We start from the raw sequence: 12399 nt of genomic DNA on the forward strand, positions 1-12399 counted from the left end.
TTATCTGTGGTTCAGATTAACTGTTAAGTGCCACTACAGCTTCAAGTGTAGCCACCCCGAGCGCTCACTCCACAAGCAATCACTGGAAGAATGATGAGAACAAAAAAGAATGACAGGCAACACTATTTCCTTCCACTTAAAAAAATCATCCACTTGAACTATTACGTTCTAACAAACATTAATATGCAATCAAGCGAGAAACAGCCAGCATCACTTAGTTCTATACAGGCAATAAAACCACCAAAGGTCAGCAGAAATCAGCTGGTGTCCTGGTTTTAGGATTCAACACAGAGCAACTACTTCAGTCCATTTGGGAGCTCTAAACAGAAAGTGCATCATTTCCATTTAATAAACAATCAAATAGATAAAAGTTACACATAAACCCAGGAAAAAACCTTATGGAAAGCAGAGAAAAAAGGAGCCCCGTTGCCTTTGCCGGCATCTCCGGTTCTTGCCTTCTCTGCCAACACCTGGGGAGTTCCTTCGTGCTCTGCCACCCCCAGCCCAGAGCACACCAGAGCGAGCCTCGCAGGCCACCCCAGAAATTATTACTCCGAGCGGGTACTCTGCATTCAAGTGCGATCACAGCAACGTGCTTGGGCATTTGCCGGCTGCCCCAATGGAGTCAACAAGACAACTTTTACGGGAATTCCTCCCTCAGCAGAATTCCTTCTCGAGTATTCTAACCTTTAGCAGGACACGTATTTGCTCAAATACAAAAGCTACTTAAGTTTAAAAGTCAACCTTAACTCAAACAATACCTGGGTAATGGATTGCAGACCAATTATTTCTTGCCCTTCTTGTGTTACAGTTCCAAGCCAACACTGAAAAACGCACTTTTGCTGCACTGCTAGAGACTAGCGGGTAAACTGACGTTGAAGCCAGCAGATAAAGGAAAAACTGTATTAAAAACTTGTTTCTCAAGTACTGGAATCAGTCCATTTGTCAATTATCTGTTTAGCCAAGTAATTCATCTGTGCTTCTAAAAGCAGCAAGTGCTTGGATTAACGCTGGCAGAGTTGGGTAGATGACGATGCTGACTGCTTCTAGGAGCTGGACAAGCGAGTTCAAGTCATTAAACACATTCAGCTCCTCTAGTTACACTAATGACCGATTATCTTTTAATCCCCGGCAAGGGGTAGATCAACTGTGATCCCACACAGAACCGCAGCACTCACTGATGTGGTTACAAGCGCAACACTGCGAGCAGCTGAGTAAGTTATTCCATTTCTGTTCCTGAAGCGTGGTTGCTGGTCAAAGGCAACGTTGTCCCCGCAGGAAGCCCCCTTTTCCCACCAAGGGCAAGCAGTGCCCAGTGCCCTGCTCAACCAAGGAAAAGCAGCTGTCGGCTACAAGAAACTCAATTAAGTCTTAAAACCACTTTCTATCAAGTCAATAAGGCCAACTCTAAGCAGATGTTTGGGGTCATTCCCCTACCCCTCTAAGTATCACTAGGAGGAGGAACCATCAATTACGTGATGTACTACACCCAGCATTAGCTCTCTGCAACTGTGGGTATAAAACAAACTGGGTTTCTTCCCCAGAGTACAGCCTTGGGCTACAATTCCCCTCCCAGCACTTTGCTGACAAGGCACCACCATCACCCCTGCATGTAGGCTACTGCAGCACCCTTCGGGGCTGCGTGCCCCCAAACCAGCCCAGCAAGCTCCAGCCCTGCTCATCTGGGTCCCCCAGAAAATGCAAGAAGAAACAGGGGGGGGAAAAAAAAAAAAAAGGGTGGCTAGCACACCTAGCTTTTTATGTGACCACATGAGAAAGGTGCCCTCAGCACACCCTTCTGGATTTGCATTTATCTTTCCTTATCTTTAATACTCAAGAACTTAACACTCCAACCGGAGCCCTGGCCTCTCTAGGGCAGTGCTCAGCACCAGCTGTTCCCAGTCAGTTGAGCAATCAGATTTTTACCACTTGTCGTGTGAGACTGATCAAACCACAGAGGGAAGGGACCTGCTTTCAAGAAAAAGAGATCCTTCCTTGATTTCATGGGCGTATTTGAAACAGCTGCAAGGGATGGGCTCAACACCACCAGCTGCACCTGCACAAGTGCAGGGACCTGGCAGGGGGCTAAAGCAAGTCCTGGTGAGCCAGTCAAGCCCCATTCCAAAGCCGGATGGTGTGATTGTTATTTTCCTTGCCAAATCCATATTTTTTCAAGTGTATCCCTTGACAGTACTGCCACAAGACACTTTTGGGGACCACCTTCAGCTTTTCTTCCTGCCCCAGGCCAGCCGCCTCTCCCCACCCGGCGTTCAGCAGCACCATGGTGTCTGCTGCTCAGCTCAGCCCGGTCTGGCAGCACCGACGGCACTGACTGCTTCATTATTTCCCCTTTAGCAGCAATGCTTTGGCTTCAGGTCCCACAAATGTGACAGTAAGGAACTCTGCCTTCACTTAACCCAGAGCAACAATGCTCAGAGAGGCTTTGGAGGAGAAGCTACACCCTTCCAGGGTCCCAGCAGACGGCAAAGCATCGCTCGCTGGGGCTCCCAGGGCAGCGACACATCTCTGCACCGTTACAGGTAGTGAGAGGTCTGGGGAGAAATTGTTTCCTGCAGTAGCTTAGCAAAGAGTTGAGAAAACCAACATATTAATGCGGGAATAATTTTTTTTTCAACCCCTACACAGATGAATTTGTCTTTTGCAAGTAGGCAGCCAGCTTCTGGCACCCAGAACTGCACGTGGGTGGCTTATGGATGCTGCAAATCCCAAACCAGCAAGCTATAAATTCCCAACGTAACCAGTCCAGGTAGGATGCTTGCAGAGCTGCACAGCCCAAACACCTTGTGGCACGTCGGCTCTCAGCCCCCCTCGGGCACAGAAGTGGGGTGCAGCAAACCCGCGTCCCTCGGGCAGCCCATCGCACCCGGAGCACGTCAGCGTCTTGGGCTCGCAGCTGGATGCCGGAGTCCCAGAGTCTGGTCCCGCCTCCCAAGCAGAATTTCTGCTTTTCGAAAGATGTTTGTAATTTAATGGCATTTTAATATAAAACAAATAAAATAGAAAAAGCACTCCGAAGGAAGCAGAAGTCAGCCAAAAGCCTCAACAGTTAGGGTACAGCACGAGGCTCCCTCCCTCCTGCAATGATCCAGCCCCCAGCCCCCTTGCCCAGGTTTCAAGGTGGAAAGAACAGATTTACTGATTAGACTGAAACTGGCTACAGAATTCCAGAATAAACATGAATATGGCACTGCACCAGCCACGCTCGGTTCTCTGCAAACAGGCAGGGTTGCAGGGACCCATCACCAAGCAGAGCCCTGGCTCCCCAGGGAGCCCCTCCGGCAGCCCCTTCCTGCACCCCCATGGCCAGGAGCTGCAGCAGAAGCTAACTCTTCCCCAATTTTAACATTTTCAGGTCTTATTTGCAAAGCCATGGAGGTCTTTTCTTGCGTTAAGAGCCCGGAGCCCAGGCAGAGCACCCTACACCCACATTTACGCTCCCAGCGAGCCGTGAGCGTACAGCACACGGGAGCATCGCCCCCCTTGTCAGCAGGAGCAAAATTAAAAAAGGGTCCAATTTAAAAGGCTGCCACGCTCAGCAACATGAAACAACACCCTACAACCGCTACTTGTGTTACAGCTCCTTGTGATCTGGCTTGATGAGAATTATCCTCACACCTCCCAGGTTTGCCGAATCAAACAAGGAATTTGGCAAGCCACCTGCCTCGGCAAAAGCAGACTTTGTTTTCTCTTGTTTAATGTTAAACCAACCTTTTTTCTTTCAAAGTAACAGGAAAACAGGCTCCCTCCGCGAAATTAAAACGTCCGTCTTCACAACAGGAAGATTTTTACAGTCACCGAGAGGTGATTTTGGGTATTATTGCGATACATCCCACATCACCGCGGGAGAAAGAGGACCCCCCCGTGCCCAGGAGGTGTAGGCTGAGCCCCAAAAGCCGAGTGCCCCCCCTCGCAGCGCAGACACCCCGGCTGTGCGCGGACGCCTGCCCGACGCCGGCAGCACGGCCAGCCCCGCCGGCTGCTGCTCCCTGCACCGCCCGGGTCTTCCCTCCTCTCCGTCCATCTCCTCCTGCTACTCCTCCAAAAAAGCCCTGGCTGGAGCACTTGGTAAGGGACAGTCCAAAAGGAAAAACAAAGACATAAAGCTGTGTAATAGGCGCGTTTGAACTCAAATACAAACCGAGTCGCTTGAAAACACCCTCTGTTCCATAATAATTTCTTTAAAACTCAGGATATGTGTTTTCCCTTTTCTGTCACAGCTTTGGCAGATGAACGAAGAGACGGCAAACGGCTTGTACGCGTGACGACAACATTTTTAAGTTACAGCCCCGTTCAAAGCCTTTCAGTACGCTGGGTGCCCCGGAGAGCCGGGCAGTCGGGCAGAGCCCCAACGCGCCGTGGGAAGGCAGGGCAGCTTGGGGTGCCCAGCCCTTGCCCAGGGCAACCCCACGGCGATGGAAACACCACGGGGACCGTGCCCGGCGTGGGCGCAGCACCTCATCCCTCACGCAGCCCATCGCACCGCTCCTTCCTGTGCCGGGGAGGGTTTGTTTTCACATGGATCTACGCACAAAGCCTATTTTCAAGCTAGCCGCGGTGTCTTAGCAAAGAATTTTCCAGAATACATCTTTGCGGGGTTAAATACAAGTGTGAGCGCACTTACACGGTAATTACTACCAGCCCGCGGGGACCCCGGAACGCACCAGCCTGCGCGGAGAAACTTCTCACCGACTTTACTCGTGCCTTTCTAAAATAAACCCCGACAGCCTGTGAACTCGGTCCAGGGCATGAGTCCAAGCCCTCTGCAGTGCTGAGCACCACAAACTTTGAAAGCGGATCTTTATGAATTAATAGTAGGGGGGAAAAAAATAAAAAAAATAGTAAGGCACGGAGAACGCTAGCTGCTCTGCGGGAGCGCGGGGAAGAGCGGCTGAAGCAGCGCTGCGCTCGGAGGGGAGCGCTCGCTGGCCTGTATTTGGGGGTATATATGGAATCGTATAGGTTTAAAAGGACCCCGAAGGCTGCTGCCCCCCGGCCCCGGGTACCAGCGCCCGACCCCGGCTCCATCCCCGCCGGAGCGACCCCGTTCCCCGCCGCTCCCCGCTCCGCTCCCCCGCTCCGGCTCACCCTGGAGATGGTCAACGGGGCACTGAAGTCTTTCCCGCCCACCAAGCGAAAACCCCACGGCGAAGGACCACGCAGGACCACCGAGTGGGACATAGCGGCGGTGGGGGGGGGAAGTTTTCCCTGCCCGCGGGCGGCTGAGGCTCCCACTCGCGATCACGGAGCCACTTTGCGCGTCTCCTAATCTCCGGGATGGGTCGAGCCCGCCTCCCCGTCACGCCCCGCAACACGGGGCGTGACGGGGAGGCGGGCTCGACCCGTCCCCACCATCACAGGGGGGGAGTTTTTTTGGGATTCCCCCCCAAAAACATTTTTACGAGCATTCAGTGCAGTCAAAACCTCCGCTTCCTGCGCCTCCCGCCCTCCGGAGCGGCAAGCAAATGCTGTAGCGGGCGGATAAACCTCTGGTCACCACCGTTTTATTCGCCCCGAGCAGTATGTCGAAAGAGAAAAGAGCAAATGGCAAGAAAAAATGGCAAGCGAATCCTCCGGTTGGGTTTCAAGCGGTTTGGGAATTCAACGCTGGGGTAGCGCCAGGCAGCGCGGAGCATCCCTGCTTCCCGCTGGTGCGGCCGAATCGGCGCCCGTCAGAGCACCCAGAAGGTGCCCACGCTGTTTAATGCGGTGGCTCGTAGGCGCGCAGCGGTCGCGGGGAGGTGGGATGGGCGGGCAGCACAGCTGCTCTGCGTCTCCCCCCCGAAAGCAAAACTCAAAAATGCCTGGGCTTGGGAAAGCTCCCTCTCTTCCTGGAAAGGGTTGGGCCAGAATATCCCACTTCAAAACAGGACCTAACAAAGGATTCATTGTTTGAAAAGTCCAGTTTCATCAAGTTACCTTCTTATTGCTTACTTTTTGTGACTTTGATTTATGTCCTCTTTGCTGTGAAGTCTTTTTGCATGTGTTTGCTCGTGACACGGGAAGGTTCGTGTGACTGGCTCACCGCTGTGCCCGTGTTATCCGGGAGGCTTTGGTCCGGGACCAGGGGTGGGACCTGAGACTTTTAAACATGCTCCCGAGCCGTGCTGCAGCCTCGTGATTTAGCAACGTGAATACAGCGAGCGTGCAAGCCCAAAACACAATAACCTTTGTTTGCTTTGCTAGAAAGGTGCCCACAGAGTTGCAGCTCAGCCGCAGCTGGCACCAGCAGAACTTTCACCCCTACTCTTTGTTCCACGCCAGCGCGTGCCTCCACCGAGAGCGGCTTTTGTCTGTGCAACTGGTGATGAATCATTACCTCCTCATTCCTGTATGATATCACCGAGCCTGCAGAAGTCTGGGAGTGGGCTGGCCTGAGGTTTCTTTGCTTGCATTAAAAAAATCCACCCAGCCAAACACCAAAATTTGTCTCGCGGAGAGCTGGAGGACTAGTTTATGTCCCACCTCTCCCGCTCTCGCCAACGAGGAGCGCTTCCCCGAAGGACTGAGTTAAAGAGGTGCGCAAATGCGGCGTGTTGGCACTGGCGTCTCCTTCCTCTTAGGAGGGAGAAGAAAGCAATCTTTTCTGTAAAAGAAACTAAGTTTGCTGGAAAACAGCAACAATAAAAACAAAGAAAAGCAAAAGAGCAGAGAAAAAAATGGAGACTGCAGCTCTGTGGAGTCAAACATTTTCCACTGGCATCCGTCGGGGCTTCATTACCGGGTGGTTTCTCAATTGCATTCAGGCTGTGAGTGGCAGGCTGTGCCGCCCAGCAAGCCGTCAGGGTTTTCAAAGAAATTTGCTGGCACAGGAAATAGATGATCAAAACACAGAAAACCCCACTATTAAAGTATTCATTTCAAAAGCTGATGGGAAAGCTGCTGGCTCCGAGGCACTTTTCTCTTTGGGGCCTTTTGAATGCTCAGCCTAGGTTACCCCTCATGTAACTAAAGGCTTGGCGAAAACTTAACCCAAGTAAAAAACAATTAGAATCAGCCAAATTGGTATAAACTTGTGGGTGTGCTTGTTCCAAGTGAGACTGTATTCCAAAATACATTAAAGTGAGCTGAAGTAGAGGCAGTTTTACTCTGAATAAAAGTATCTGCAGTTGAGTTGCTCCTGAAGGAAAGTGTCCACATGCAGAGCAGCCCTCAGATTTCAGAACTGCATCAGGAATGAATCTGGCACCCTTCTATCAGCCATAGATCTTTTTTCCCAGGATTTGGGGAATAAGAACGTCAGATAAAGAACTCCACATTTCACAGGTGCCTCATTTTCCTTCAGTTGCTCACACACCTTTTCACATGTGCTTTCTTTGAGCAAAGCCAATACGATTTTGCAGCCTGCAGAGGACCCAGTCATACTCTCACTTCAACCAACCAAAGTGGGCTCATATATTTCTTTTTTTTTTGTTTTTGATAACTTGAGAATTTAAAAATTATATTGTAAGTCACTTCCAAAAACCAGTTGGAGTTCTACTTCTGGAACAGGAATCAACAAAACCCACAGAAGATGATAGGAACCCTGCTGTGGGAGCAAGCCGTAACACCCAGCTAAAATACAGTATCTCCAACACGCTCATTCTTCTGCTGAGAGCTGCAACCCTATAGCGGGCTCTAACAAAGACACACATTATTCAAAAGAGAGGTCAAACATGTTCAATCTCATCACTCCATTCGCTTTATCTCCCCCCTGGCCCCCACCAATATGTTCCTCGGTGTTTGTTTCCAGTATTTTTCCACCCCAGTGTCTTATCACCTCTTTGTTTCTTTTTTTGAATATTCCATTCTGGCTCCCCTTTGCCGCTGGTGACACTCTGGGTTTCCTTCCTTTGTTATCAGAGACTGACTGGGTAAACTACGGATATCCAGCTCCGTGTTCTATTTTGAATGAGCATTCAGGCTTTCCATCTGCCACCCTCCCAATGTCTAGCAGAGGTCCCGTGCTTATCTGGGAGGCCCGATAATGACCCCCCAAGGCTGTTTTTGAACATCTGCCCACGTGAGAGCGATTTCAAGCATCATTATGGCTTGATAGTTCTTCTCCAGGTCTCAGGAGATTTTCTTGCTCTGCAGATTGCCTTCTTCTGGACTATGGCTGTTTCTCCTTAGAGCGGTTTCAGGAGGCTGAAGTTAGCCATGAGTCCTCTACAGCAGCAGGCTGGGTCTAGTGGAAGTAGAAATGAAATCCTCTGATATTTTCACATCAGTTTGAGGGTGACAAGTTGACGTATGTCTTGTTATGAACATTTTCTTCAGTGTTTTCCTTCTTATTAGGATAGAACTTAGTCATTCATAAATTGCTTGATAGACACAATTTGATTATCAGTCAGTGTTGAATCACTGTCTTCTTTGCACTGCCCCCAGGACCTTGATGAAAGATTTTATTTTTAGACTGTGAAAAAAATACCTGAAAAAACTTGAAAGTTCAGTAAATGACTATGTTTGTCAGACAGGTCTGCAAAAGGCTTGCTAAGATAAAGTTTCTTTGTTTTTCAGAGTTTCAGGTAGAATTCAGCCGCTGTATAGATGGATGGGCTTTTTTATGAGAGCCTAAAAACCTCTACCGCTACAACTCTGCTTGCTAGAGCAGGGGCATCTCTCTTGGTTGCATACACCGCACCTTGACAGGTTGCTGAGCATATCATCATGCACTTTCTGCTTTATTCCTGGCGGGCACAGCTTGGGTTTTGAAGCGGCTTCATGACATTCACGTGGCACTTATGACTCCCCTAAACCAGCAGCATCTTCTTGTAGAACCACCCAAATGTTTGTGGAGACCCCAGCATGACTGCTGGCACCTCTATTATCTGGCAGTTACGCTGGCTACCTCTCCGTTTCTAGCCGGAATATGTTTCACTGCAGGATTAACTATTTGACAAGGATATGTGAGCTGTACCTGGGAACGTGCTGGGAATTACAGTTTTCACTCATCCATCAGTCATGCCTAATTTGCCATCTAGAAAGGGCACATTTGGAAACGCTAAATCCTGTACATTGATGGAACGGCATCTGAAGAAGATGAAGTTAACAGTCAGACATTTTGTGGCCAAAGTTATAGATAAAAAGGGCATCTGAAGTGTGGGAAAGTGGTTATTTGGTACTAGTACAAATGATTAAACTGCAAGAAGTTTTAATAAGAGCTCATTTGGCAGGTCCCTACTTCATCTAGAAAGCTCTTAAGAAAAGTATTAACTGAAATTCTGTTGCATTCACATGCCTTTGGGTGAAAGGAGGGTTGTCATACATTTATATTACAAAGACGCTTCTCGTCATATTCCTGCATAATGCAGAGATGACCTTTATCAATAGTCAGTTCTCAGGATGCCCGTTCCCCTCCCCTGGTCCTTCTTCTGCCACCTGAATCCTTGGACATCCCCCGGAGCCGGAGCTGGGCACGATGCAGCTAAAAGCAAGAGGGGACCCGGAGCAAGGCAGCCAAGTGGCAGAGGGGACTCGTGACTAACCAGCCCAGAGACACCCTTCCTTTACACCCCAGAAAGTGCAACTCCCTGTATTGCTCATGGAAGTAGCAAACTCCTATATGATGAAAAGTTCATTTTGAAGTAACATTCATCAAGTTCAGAAATACTTCTTGCAGCTTATTTACCCAGAGGTTCCAGATGGATGACCTCTCTGAAAGAGCTTTTATTGCACTGACGTCTAACGTAGCAAATGTAAAATTCTAAACTCCAGTTAATTTTGTCACCTGAGAATTTAAATATGTCTATCATTAAGGCAAGGAAAATATTTTTATAGCCCCTCTGTTTCAACTCACGGTGGTTACCCAAGTCACGAGATCTTAGCTGCTATTGGAAATATTTTAAACTAACGTACATGCATGTTTCATAGGATGCACTTTTTAACCCATAAAAGCATCCATATTTAATTTTTAAATGAAGGTGGGAATCTAAGGTAGTTCCTTGGCTGCAGAATGGAACAATCAGTAACTCCCCTTTAGCCCATTTGTGAAGTTTAATAGAGACATTTGACATTTAAAGGTAGCTTTAAGCACCCAACTAGATGTCACCTTGTGGGTTGGGTGTCAGATTCGGTGGCTCATGGTTTGTGTTTGAAACTCAGTTGTTGTGGATGCCCAGTTGTGTGTTCCAAGGCTGGTTGTGCCTCTTAGTATTTGTGGTTGGAAATGGGCCCTGGAAGTGATGCTGATCACATGAATTCAAAATTCTTGTGGAAGTAAAGACTCCAAGCAATGTTTCATGGCATTTGTGCCATTTGCCCTCCCAGTAGTCAGCGTTTCTCAGAGTGTAACCTCTTTTCCTTTCTTACATTAATCAGTAGTCCTTGGCAGTTTCATCTTAATTTCCATTCCCATTGCCTAAATGAGTCCTTTCTGGTGCCTTCCTAACCCGATGGGATTCAAGTCCAACAGATTCTTAATGGTTTCCGTTTATTTCTTTACTTAATAGTTAAAAAAATCCAAAATATCCAAAAAACCAACATCCTGTGAAAACAATTTTGAAACTCATTATTGGAATTAAGTCCAGGCAAATCTCAACCCTATGGCAGATTTAACTGCAGGTTTCCAAAGGATTACTTAATTTATAAGCTTTGCAGGATCTCTCAGATCTGAGTTATTATTTTGGCTTTTGAAAGTTCCTTGGCAGATACCCAAGTGTTGGGAGCTGCCATTCTGAATTCTATTGAATTCATTTGTTTGTCTAAATAATTTCTAAAAAGTTTATCCCATGGATGTAAGCATCCCACAGAGAAAAATCCAGCTGTGATAGAAATCATTTGGATAATGAAAGAAATCTTGTTGGCCCAGTAGAATTTCTTGTTCTGTAATCGCCTTCAGGTGGAGCAGACTGCTGCCTCCCAAGGCTTTCTAGCTTTGTAGGTTTGCTACGGAGAGAACTGTACGCAAGAAGCTGTGCTCTGCAAGGTCAGCTCTATCTTTGATTCTCCTGAACGCCGTGCAGCAGACGCAGATTCACAGTGAGAACCAAGGTAAATCCTTTGTCTTTGTAAAATATCTTCAGAGGGTAAAAAGCAGCAGGACCTGACCCAAACTGCAGTTTGTTCTTATGTTCTGGCAAATATTAACGAGACCATTTTTACACATTATTCTAGTCCTTGCTCATCAGCCATTTACCAGAACTCCATGCAGCTGGGGTTTTGCAACCCACTGAACAGCAAGGATAAATCCCCACATCACGAACATTGCAGACTAAACACAAGATAAGAGCCGGCGGATGGATTTCCCAAGGGGGAACACTGGGAAACAAAGGCACAACGTGGTCGGCTCATGTTGGAGCACAGCAGCAGCCTGTTCTTGGTAACGGGCAACTCCAAGGAAGGCTGCGGAGAAGGACAAGGCAGCTCATCAGGGTTCATGGAAAGCTCACAAAATGTTCTATCTTACTGTTTAAAAACAAAACGCAGTCTTTTTATATCCCTGCTTCCTATCAGTTTTGCTGAAAAATGAATTGGCTCCGTGTTCACCCCGTTCTCAGCCCGTCTGGGGCTGCAGAGCAAATAGATGAGCAAGTGCCTGTTAGCTCGGGTCTAATCTTACTCCTGGCCTCTAACCCCAGACTGAGACTAACCCGATGACGAGCCCGGACAGCATGAAATGGGCAGGTGGGGACCCTGCCACGGCCGGGGCCATCCCACCACCCTGCCACCGCCAGCTGCCGCACCGGAGGAGATGCTCGGTTCCTTTTCATCTCACCCGTGAGGTGGCAATCCTGGAATATATTGACCAGATGCAAGGAGCTGGTCTGTTTGCTTTGGGGGTGCATGACCTCCTCCCGGTGGCTTCAGCTGCTGCCCTGGCGCTGACAGCGAGCGCAGGATTAACCCTGGCTCTTCCTCTACATGAGCTGTAACCTCTTCGCAGGCACGGCAATGTGACCGATGAGCAGCAGTTGAGAAAATAAGAAGAAATATTGGCATAATATTGTAAGCAGACGATGAGATTACAAGTGATCTGCTTTTTCTGTAAGGCTAATTGTTCCCATTATGGGATTAAACTGATTGATTTCCTGTCAGAAACGGTGCCTGGAAGAACAAAGTCAAAACCTCTGGTATAATGTGAGTCACTTCACCAAGCAGCTAAACACTGAGCTTTTGTATTTTTTTCTTGTGAAATCATGACAGATGTCAGCTGTGGTATATTCTGCAAACAAATTTGGCACATTTTTAGTATCGTTATTTCATACAGTAGAAACCGAGCAATTGTACCTATTCAGCAGAGGAGGTGCCCAGCCTGCCTTTGGGATTTCAGCATCTGTATCACCCCAACTTTTGGCTCCGTTGATAGCAATGCTTCCTTTTTTGGGTGTCGTACAGCTCCAGAATGCAGACAACTGGAGAAAATTAAGCTGAATGTTCCCAATTTATGCTGGTCAAGGAAAG

General features: G+C 48.3%; 1 protein-coding gene across 1 annotated transcript in view; it reads right to left on the minus strand.

The window, feature by feature from the left end:
• The window catches only part of PDLIM4 (PDZ and LIM domain 4), a 55818-nt gene extending 50619 nt beyond the window's left edge, over positions 1–5199 (minus strand). Inside the window, exon 1 of the mRNA XM_075715374.1 lies at positions 5107–5199. Within this exon, the coding sequence (XP_075571489.1) occupies positions 5107–5199 (93 nt within the window). The remainder of the gene's footprint in view (positions 1–5106) is intronic.
• Between the last annotated feature and the right edge of the window lie 7200 nt (positions 5200–12399).

This window comes from Pelecanus crispus, chromosome 8 (assembly GCF_030463565.1).
Source record: "Pelecanus crispus isolate bPelCri1 chromosome 8, bPelCri1.pri, whole genome shotgun sequence".
NCBI classification, from domain to species: Eukaryota; Metazoa; Chordata; class Aves; order Pelecaniformes; family Pelecanidae; genus Pelecanus; species Pelecanus crispus.